The sequence below is a fragment of the Haliaeetus albicilla genome, chromosome 12, assembly GCF_947461875.1.
Source record: "Haliaeetus albicilla chromosome 12, bHalAlb1.1, whole genome shotgun sequence".
Classification (NCBI taxonomy): domain Eukaryota; kingdom Metazoa; phylum Chordata; class Aves; order Accipitriformes; family Accipitridae; genus Haliaeetus; species Haliaeetus albicilla.
In genome coordinates this window covers 15,338,459-15,349,549 of record NC_091494.1, presented here as the reverse complement: position 1 = coordinate 15,349,549, position 11,091 = coordinate 15,338,459, and the positions used below count along the sequence as shown (strand labels likewise).

Genomic DNA, 11,091 nt, shown 5'->3' with positions numbered 1-11,091 from the left:
TACAGGAAAAAAAAAGTGGATGTTTGCATAAAGAAGAGGATTAGAGAAGTTAATGAAATAATTGATGTTAACTATAAAACATTCTGGAAAGACAGTGCAGTATAGGTCCTCCATAGTTTCCTAGCAACAAAATTTTCTCTGCTCTCTCAGAGTATCATGAAGTTGTGGAATCCTCCTACACATAATTTGAAATCAGGGATGAAAACAAGGATGACCCATCTTCCAGACTAGAAGCAGAAAACTGTTTGAAAGCTTGCTGAAACACAGCTCAGTAACAAGCAGCATCTGTTGTTGGTTTAACTGTATTTTACTTACATCTTAGACATGATCAAAGGCTTAAGTGTAGCCATCAGATAATCAACCCTCATAACAAAGAACATAACACACGGAAAGTAAGGAATGTGACATATTTTAAAATAACTTCAGTGACAACCACAAGAACTAAAACTGATTCCCAAAGAGAGTGGAAGACAGGTAAATGGTTGTGACTAGCAGGTGTCCCCTAGCTTCCTCTAGACACCGTCAGAATGGGGACAAAACAGAAACAATCCCCTGCTTTATCCTGTATTTTACAGTGATTCCCTCAAGAAAAATTCTTTAAAGTTTATTTTTCCAACCCGAGAAGAAAGCAGAAACAAAATTCGTGTTGTGGCTAATCAGTCTTATCCTTTAATATTATTAGTATCCCACCTGTAATGAAATTTAAAATTACCATTAAGTATCCAGTTTATCAGGGCTTTAAAATAACAATGCCTAACTGCCTGCTCATAAAAACAAGTGAGGGTCATGGCCTAACTGATAAAATTTCCACATCGGATTTCCTCAGAAGACATTTTCCACCAACAGAATTAACAGGTGCATTTTCAATTTGGGAAGGTAGCTTTCATTTCTTTAATTGCTTAGAACGCAAGGTTGTGAGTGCAAGAGTTTGCCAGTCTACAGCAAATTGCATACAGAAGTTGCAACATAGGCATCCTTCTAAGCACAGGACAAATCATCATCCCACAAAAGAATGGTACAGTATCTTTAAAAAAATAAAAGCAAATATCACTATAGTAGTACAAAACTATGAAATGCCCAGGCAATTTAAATTACAGTTTAATACAGAAAACCTTATTCTACAAGCAAAATCCTACTCTAAGTAAACAGAAAAGTAGCAACATCCTCCTGGCCAAAAATTGGATGTGAATGTTTATGCCGTTCAGTTCTTACAGGAGTCTTCTTTATATAAGGTAAGAGGAAACAGGACAAGTTACTGCTTTAGGGACACACAAAAAAACCCCCAAACCCCACCACACATACAAAAAGGGGGTACTACTCTGGCTGTGCTGTTTTCCTGTATCGGTAAGCATAGATGTTAGCAAGCTTGCCTCCCAATTTAACTGCTCCTTCTTTAGAAGTTGTTGCCTTTGTTCAGTGTTGCATCAGATCAAGGGAAAAGATATTTATTGTTCCTTCTTTTCTTAGTATGAGCAGTCAGAATTTGGATCAGACTATTTACTTACTGTTATTAAACTTTTCCTGTGCTAGTCAACCCACAGTCCCAGCCTACTTAAGCAGGTGAAAATATCAATTTCTGACAAAATTATCCTTCTGATAACGTACCAAGAGTAATGCAGTTCCACGCAACGTAAGTTGCACGGGAGTACAATATTTTTCTATTCTACTTTATTTCCTTTGGGATTAAAATATCATAAAAGCCCCTTACAAGGCATTGAGCCAACTGAAGCTAAATTTCAGTCCTAGCTTTAAATGTGATATTCCAAAAACATCACAGCATAGGTTAGTACTAGTACCAGGCTGCAGTCTCAGTCTGTGACTGCTTCCCCAGCTCTTCTTTAAGAAAAGTCAACACCAGACAAAGGCAGAACATAACTCAGCAAGTTCAATGGCTAAAAATATGTCCATACTATGGTAGGTATTCAGAACTGATGCCCTACATCTCTTATGGTAGCTTTAAAAAAAAAAGGGGGGGGGGGGGGGGGCAGAAAATACTGCACTCTTCCTTATTTATCCCTCCAACATAGGATCTACGTGCACTGCCTAAATCAGACATTACAAAAATCTAGATGTTTGAATATCTACTGGCATATGAGTAAGAACTGAAGTAATGCAGACATCTTGTTCATTATTTGAATTCTAAATCAAATATGACGAGCGTTTGCAGACCACCAATAGATGCATTATGCAGCAATTATACAAATGCTTGCAAAACATATATACGTACATGCACACTGACTAGCTTCCAGACATCAGTACGAATCTAAGTTCCTGGCACAACAAAGTTGTTGACAGAGAATCGACTGATCCTTGACACTGGTTATTCAGCCTTTGCCAATAATGGTGCAGACAGGTTTCTTCATGAAATATATACACATACGCTGATGCCACAAAGAAATTGGGAAAAAAAAAATCTGAAACCTGCTACAGTACATTTCATGAATATATCAGCCTGCGGGAAATGCTTCTCTGTTTAATACATTCAGTAGCAATTGCGCTTGGATATGAAAGACATAATATCATACACTGTGAAGCAAAATATTAGGCAACAGCATTAGAAACAGGACATCCTAGGGTAGACCTTCTTTAAATAATGTTAAGAAATTATTTGTGAGAAAAAAATATAATCTTACATTTTTATTTTTAGAACCAAAAAGATGATGTAAACCTACCCACCTGTTTTTACAGTCTAAAACAGACAAGGGAAACACAAAGATGGTAGTGCAGAGGGGGGTCTGTTAGATTTAATAATGGAAAGAAAAGAGATACTGCTTGCTGGGATAGGTTTTAAGGCTCAATTTGAAGGAAGAAAGCTTGAGTAGCAAAGCACAGAGGCAGCTTGCCAATCTTTTATTTAGCAGAAATGGATAACCTAACAGTTCAGGTACGGCTCAAGAGATATAGGTGAAAGACTGTGCTTCACATTTGACTTTAAATCACAGCTTCTCAGTACCTCATTTCCTTCTCTCTGAATGAGAGAAATACTTATTACCCTTATTTCACAATAGTCCTGTAAGGATAAATATACTAGGCATAGATGCTACTGTAGCCGGGCTACTTAGGTATTTAGAATATGAAGAAATTGTACTTGTGTGAACATGCCAGCATGATTTGGAGATAGAACAGTGAAAAAGCATGAATCCTAAAAGCTCTCACAGGCAGATCTCCAGCACTCAGATACAATGAGTAGGCAGAGGAGGATTTCAGATAAGTTCCATATGGAGTGAAGATCAAGACCAGATGCAGCTGAAATGTGAATGGAGGAGCCATAGAGCGATGTAGCCACTACAGACAGCATCATATAACTGGGAATAAACGCAACACATGGGGCAGTTCCAATTGGCTGTGTTACCAGCTCCCCTGGTAAGTCATATTTGTAGAGATTTGCAGGCAAACGTATTAACTGAGCCTTGAGAAAAAAACTTTCCAGTTTCTAAATATCCCAACAATCTTTAGGTCTACCCTAGTAATAAAGGAAACAGTCACAGAGCTTTAGCTTATAACAATGAATATGTAATTGCACTATTTGTACTAAATGCAAAAAATAAATAAGTCATGAAATATCAACTTTCTCCATGTGGAGCTTCATTTAACATGCATCTAGCTAGTACATATATTGCTGTTAATAAACCCTTTGTGCTTTTCTCTGCACCAGTATTGTAACGAGTGGAAACTATGAAGTTCAGAACTCTAAGCATATGGAATTTTCCAGGTCACATGTTAAACCAAGTGCTGGACTCTGCTGGGCAGAGAACATTAAAAAGGAAAAAAGCTGAATTCTAACCATATGTTTTGAAATGAAACAATATGCTCATTCTGTTGCAGCTGAAAACTTTAATAACTGCTTTACAGTTAGCAGAAATAAAGAGGGAAAGTAATCTTGAAACAGCACTTACTGTGGAATAGAAAGCAATTACAGCATAGTAATGAGAATGCCCAATGTATATATCGCAAGTCTGACGCAATACAATATTAAGTTATACCATTTCCATCATAATATTTATTAGTGTGGTTATACAAGGATCAAAAAAAAATTGACAAGAATTAAAATAAGTGGGATTTCATTTTCATTTTAACTATTCCCTGCCAAGACTTTTGTGTTTCAGAGGATCATGAAAAATAATCTGTCCTTTCACCAACTGAACTATGATCAGTAGTAGCGTGACTATTCAGCGTTTAACATTTAATTGCAATTATAGCATAGGTTATGCACTCAGGAAAAAAAAAAGCCCCCACAGAAAATAGGGTAAGGCCAGTGCCTAAAATACCTTGGAAGCACATACACAGCTGCATTGTATGAGCTCATTACATGACCCAGAACACGCTCTACCAGGCAACGCCCTTTGCCACTGGGGAAGCAGGAAGGGTTCCACTGAACACACATCCTTGCAAAAAACATTTTGGGTTTTGCTTACCCAATTACAGTCATGGTCATTAGAAAGTCAGAATTTGTCCAGGTTAGAAGTTACCATTAGAGTTTCAAGCAATTAAAGACAGTCCAGAAATTGAATTAATTGCACTCAAATACGAACTTACTCTTCCTTTTAGACTTAAACTGTTATATTCTTATTGGGGTGGGGTTTTTAGGTTGCATTTATGCTGGTAAAATGCAAATAACAACAAGAACAAAAAAAAAAAGAGACAGAGAGAGATTAAACTCTTTCCAGCTCTCAGATTCTGTTCTTGGTGTGGTGTCTGGGATTATTTTTCATGACTTAATCTCAGCATTCTTCTGTTGCTACATTGTTTATATCATGCTTGTAGATTCCCCACATCTTCTGCATTCAGATTTTGCTCTGGCTCCTCACAATAGAATCCTAGAATCACTTACATTTGTGATGTTTTTCCTTATATGATACTAATTTATAATCAGCGTGTCTAATCAGCAGGTTATAATCAGCACTATTTGGAATGTCATTTTAAATTTAATGAAAGCAATTACAAACAGAAGTCAGAACTTGTTTTCATGGAATAAAAATCAAAAGCGTCTTAACACTACAGGCCCAGGGTATGACAGCAACGTTACAAATTACTCAACAACCAACTTTTCACACCAGTGGCTGAAGATTTCTGTGTCTAAATTCAACACATCAATGTGTGCATTCCAGGGCCAGAAAGCTTGAGGTCTTCTATCTCTTCAGGCTCAACCTGATTTGAAGGCAGGGGACCGTGCTAGGATTCACCCTAGAATATAAGGCAAACTCTGGCTTCATTTTTATTATTGTAGTTCCAGTCTTACACTCAGCATTGCACAGGATAAGCCATCACTGAAAAGAATTTGACAGGGCCCTTTGAGTTTAAAAAAGAACCCTTTTCCTTTTTTTTTTTTTTTTAAATGTCACACTATACACTAGCAGAGAAAGTCTTCACATTTGTCAAGAGCGTTGGGCAGTCTGATGACAATCGGTAACTTCATATATGCAGCTTCAAAGCAGTGTCCAGGCATTGCTTTCTCCAGCAACGAAGATCTGCATGATTTGGGGGGGGGGGTGGGTGGTTACAGAGTAAAGAGGTATCTGTGGTCTCCCACTACAGGCATAAACCTCTGGCCTGAGACTGCAGTAATCTACAGATAAGCGTTCAAGGCGCTGGCTGGTTTTTAGGATGTGACGTATCTACGGATCGGTTAGATCGATGAGGTCTGGTTTAGGATGACATTTGGTTCCCAGTTAGAAAAGTATTCTTACTACTCCTTTCCTGGGTTTTTTGTGCTAGAATTCAAGGGATCTTTGGCCTAGGAGAGCAAGACGAAGTAGAAGGAGTAAAAGCAAAGGGAAAGAAAGACCTACGTGACCTCAGAGCTGAACGAGTGGCCTCAACCGCCTGAGCGAAGGGACGGCTCAGGACGGTAGTAGCCTGTAGGACACAACCAAAGCCCGCAGAGTTCAGGCTATGAAGTCCTCAAGAGTTCGAAACGGCCTTCTAACAGAGTCTTCGTTTACCAAATATCGCACCGTCTCCCTGAGCCTGCGAATAACGGCCCAACAGGCAGCCGCGATGCCCGAGGAGAACTGACGCTCCCCTGCCGGCCGCCGCCGCTCTAACGGCTCGCTTTTGGGGAAGGGGATCGCTGGGGAGGGGGAGCCGGCGCAAAGAGGCGAAGCGGCGACCGGCGGTCGGGGGAGACGCCCGCCAGAGAAGCGGGGAGAGACCGAGGACAGAAAGGGGAGACGCGATGGCAGCCGGCGCAAGGGACCGGCACCCCGGTCCCCCCCCGCGGGAGCGGCCTCGACCCCGCGGGTCCCGGCCGCGGGATCCAGCCGGAGGCCGCGGCCAAACCGGGAGGGGCGGGGGGGGCAGCCGGCCGCCGACGAACTTGTGCAACGAGCTCGGGGAAGAAAGCGTTCCCCCGCCGCGCCCCCGCTGCCTCCTCCCCTCGGCGGAGCCCGCCCGTCTCCGCTCCTCCTTTGCAGCCAATGGCACTAAGCGAGGTGGCTGCATGTGGTGGCGCGGACCCAGCGCCCGGGCTGGGAGGAGAGGAGGAGGAGGAGGAGGCGGCAGCAGGCTCCGCTCGCTCCCGGCTCCCGCTCCCCGGCTCCGGGCACCGCTCCCGCCAGCGGCGGCCGGCCGCGGCGCTGCCCGCCCCGAGCTGCCCCTCGTCGCTCCCTCTCGCTACCCGCAGCATGGACTCGGACTCCGGGGAGCTCAGCGAGGGCGAGCTGGTCTCACCCGCAGGTAAGCGGGGGCGAGGGCGGCGGGGGGTGCCGCCTAGCCCCGCCAAGGACGGGAGGAGGAAGGGGGTCTCCCGCCCGCCGCCTCCGAGGCGGCCGCGGGGCAGGGCTGCCAGGCTCGGCGCCGAGGGGAGATCGCCGCCGTCCCGCCGTAAGGCGGCCTCGGCGAGAAGCGTCCCCTCGCCCGGCCGCCCCTCGGGCGGTGCGAGCGGGAACCGGCTCCTCCGGCCGAGGCGCCCCGCGGGAGCGGGGGCGGGAGCGGGAGGGGTGCGGCCCGGCCCCGGGCTCCGCGCTGCCCCGGCCCGGGGAGAGCGCTGCCCCGGCCGGTCGCCTTCAGCCGCGACGTGACGGCCGGCTAAATCGGCGGCGCTGGCGTGAAGCCGACGCGTTGTGCTTTATATCGAGAGGCTGCGAAGTTTGGGGGGGGGTGGTTAGGGTTATTTTGCTGCTGTGGCTCCGGGACCGCAGCGGTTAGCCCATGTGCAGAAGGGGAGGCTCCCCCTTCCCTTCCCTTCCCTCGGAGGCCGGCATGCAGGGCCATGGGGCCGCTAGGCTTTGGGTTTCGAGTCCTCACTCGCCACCAAAAAAACCTAAAAATGCTGCTGTCTGCCCGCGGCAGCCCGCATAGTTCTTAGATGAGACAGAAGACAAAAAAAATAAAAATCTCTCCTGCCACTTCCAATTCTCCACATTCCTGTGTCCTACGCAAAAACAAACCGTTGCCGATGTGCCGTAATCCAGCGCCGCCCTGCACAAACAGTAAATGGGGACAATAAACTTGTATGAAATCCAGCACACGCACAGGTACGTTTGCTCTACCGGCACGGCATGCGTCCCAGTGCCGGTCCGCGGAGAACTGCCACGGGCTCAAGGCCACCCCCTTCTCCCCACGCACACCTCGAGGTCTCTAACGCTTCTTCCGACAGCGGTGGCGTCGCCCTGCCAGCAGCAGAGCGGGCTGCGGCGGTATGGCACGCACGGCCGGCATCTGACTGACACTAGGTGCCGAAGGGACCTGTTTGACCTCCAGCTTCCCACGCTGGAAGTCGCAGGCACCTTCCCCGAAGCCGTCTCACTGGCATCAGACACGAGTAAGTGCAATTCGAGTGATGGCTGAAGTTGTCCTAGTGATCATAATAAACCCAAGTAGAAAGTTACCACATCATGTTACGAGATCTTCTTCTTCGAGGTAAAAAAAAAACACCACCAAAAAAACCCCACTTTTCACCACAATCTGCCCAGTTTAGACATGTCCTTTATCCCAGCTGGCACCTCCCCCACCCCCAAAAAGAAAGGTTTCAACACCAAACAATATTTTAACTACAACAGGAAAAAAACGCCAGAGATTTTGCAAAATATTTTAACTGTCCTATTAATATAGCAGTGATGAACAACAGTAGGAAGTCATAAGATAAATAGGTGTCGTCTTGTCTGGTCTCCCAACAGAATGGGATGTTATAGCGTAGTCTTAAATCCCATTCAGATTTAAATATTAGGGGTATTTACTCTTGATATCTTGCTTTGTATTTTCTTACTTGAGATCTAGAGAATGAACTAAGACTAGCAACAGGTCGTAAAGCTCCTTATATTCATAAGGCTCCATTAGGCTGAACTTACTAACAAAGACCACCGACAGCTATAGTCTTTTATCCAAATATTCAAAGCAGTGCATGAAGCGCAAGTTACCAACATTACGCTTATAGACAAATTGATGTAATATAGCTCCTGCCAACAACTTACTCCTGTTCTGAATAGGATTTTCTTTTAAAGAAATTAAAAATAACTATGCTTAGAGATTGCCATAAGTGCTTTTTATGTCATCACTTGCTAGCTGCCAAGAGTTGATGTTCATCAGTCTCCTCTCCTCTTTTCTATTCCCTTCTTTGTACTGTCCAAGAGAAGAAAAACCTGGTATTTTGACCATACATGGCAGATGCCTATGCAGTGGAAGAAAACTGGAATACAGTGAAAACTCGGTGGTTTTGTCTTAACCAGTTGCAATCATTTTTTCTGCACTAAAGAATTACTTACTGTTTGTATCCCCCGTCCTCTTCGGAAAGATACATTTTTGCTGGATTTCATTTGGTCTTTTTTCTGTACTCTGCCATATGTACAGCGCAGTATCGCTCTGTACGTGGGTGTTCAGCAGTCACGCTGTCAGTCATTGTTGCAGGCACAGAAGCTGAGGGTTATAGTGTGGGATTCAGTCACCACCTTGTTCAGGGAGGTGTCGCACCCCGCAGGACCCAGGGGCATTCTGCCTGCAGCTTACAGGGCCAGTGGAGTGCCTCAGAGAAGTATTCGGGATGAAGTTCTAGTAATGGTTCGATTTTGGCCACCGATTTCAGAACAGCTAGGATTTTGTACCAAAAGCGACACTAACTTGAACGTTTAGCTTACTCTCTTCATTACCCGTCTCCGCACTTCTAAGTTTGTAAAGCGGTGACTTCAATTTACACAGTTAAAACTCCTTGTAGCCACTGCCCACTTCTTAGGTTGTCCGATTGTTCAAGCCCAGCATGATACAGTTTACTTTATCGCTAGGGCTCCGTGATGCTAATGCAATACAGATGTTTAAAAACATATCCCACTTAAGGGTTCGTACTACTCGTGCAATACTTAGCCTTTTGCTCTGTCCTGGTGGAACAGCACCCCTACCATTCCTGGGACTCGGACGGGCGTGCACAGGACAGGAGGCTACCTTGTACGTTCCCACCATCTGCCACACATGCTTGGCTTCCAAGAGCCAGCTGGAGTCTTACTCCCAGATCCCAGCAGCCTCATTTCCTTTAATAGTCCACTTAAAGCTGAGTCTCCAAGGAGGCAGAACTATTTTTTCTGTATTTATTCTGAACATGCTGTCACGAAAGCACCTTCATAGTTGTTTGGTGCAAACAAAAAGCTCCTTATATGCGAGTAGTGCAAGATGTTAGCTGTGCTTTAAAACAAACAAACAAACAACAAAAAGCACCACACAAGAACATCCAGCTCCACGGCCTTGCCCTCCACAAGTCTTCTCACACCCATCTGTTACTGCTTCACATTTGAGTTGTCTATATAGTCAAAGAGTTTGGGTTTTGGTTTGGTGGGGGGGGGGGGGGGGGGTGTTTTGTTTTGTTTTTCAAAAAAGTTACTCATGAGACAGACTCCTATTAAGAGCATTAAACAGGTCTTGCACAATTCTGAAAAAAATTATATATTATAATGCAAAAGAAAAAAAAGTTGTGTGCTTACTAGCACTACCCTCAGTGAAACTTCTTGAGTTTTCCTGTACATGCAACTAGTCACATTTCTTTTCGTATCCTGTAGATAAGCTTTTGAGAACTGAACAGGTAATCTTAAAATAGAACATTGTTCTCATTTTATAATGTCCACCTATTGAGAGACTGGTTTCTTTAAAAAACTCTTCCGTAGAGCAATGGACTAGCTTTTCCCAGCTCTTTCATAGGCAGCCTACCACATAAAAGTATGATCCTCCGTGCCATCTTTCAGAGTAACGTTTCACAAAAATCCAGGTCATCACCAACAGCAATGATTTTGCAGTGGATTTAGAGATTCTGCACGTAAGAGAAAGAAGGCAGCAGACCTTCACTTGGTGTGCCTTGTCCTAGGTTCCCTGGTTGAAACAGGCAGGAATTTGGCCATATAGCTTTTATGCGATATTGATTTAAGCCTTTCTACAAGCTACTAAGTCAGAATGTAGATTTCCATGTTTATTTTAATGGAGCTATTATGTTGCACTATTAACACGATAACGAGAGGCTAAATTGCCTGTATGGTCTTTGAAACAACACAGATTAATTTAATGAAGTTTAACATATCCTGGAGAGTAAACTGTTGCTAGTCCCTTCTCTGGCTTTCTTCCCACTGAAGTCCAAAGACATTTGGCCTAGGAAAGAGACCCGCTTGCACTTCAAGTAGAGCTCTAAACTGATGACAGGATTTTTTTTGTTTGTTTTTTAAAACATTAACACTGTGGAGCCTACAACTTTATATGATGCCACAGATAACAAAATGAAGACAACCTTATTACTAGGCTTGCATCCATAAAGGCAGTGGGAGTCTTATTGCATTCAGTAGGGCCGAGATCTTACCCTACAACTCCCAGCACAAAAATATTAATGCATTTTTAAATTATTTGATAAATTATCTGAACTCTACCCTGGCCAATAAATATATACTTAGTAAAAACAACATGTTTAAACATTATTTACTGTTGTAAAACAGCCCCAACAGACATGAATAATTTTTCTGGAGCTGTAAAATTATTTGATTTGCAATGCTTAGCAAATTTTTTTTCCTGCAAATTATTTATCATGCTACATGAACTGCCTGTACTTTTGTGGTACTAATCTTTTAAGTCTGTTACATATTGTAATAGCTTTTACAGAGTTAAATGCCATTCAAGAGCTAATATATT

At 43.8% G+C, this 11,091-nt stretch overlaps 1 protein-coding gene across 1 annotated transcript in view; it reads left to right on the top strand.

The window, feature by feature from the left end:
* Nucleotides 1-6,370: 6,370 nt before the first annotated feature.
* The window catches only part of TNFAIP8L3 (TNF alpha induced protein 8 like 3), a 48,757-nt gene continuing 44,036 nt past the window's right edge, over nucleotides 6,371-11,091 (top strand). The window contains exon 1 of the mRNA XM_069798251.1: nucleotides 6,371-6,675. Within this exon, the coding sequence (XP_069654352.1) occupies nucleotides 6,417-6,675 (259 nt within the window). The 5' untranslated portion in view covers nucleotides 6,371-6,416. The remainder of the gene's footprint in view (nucleotides 6,676-11,091) is intronic.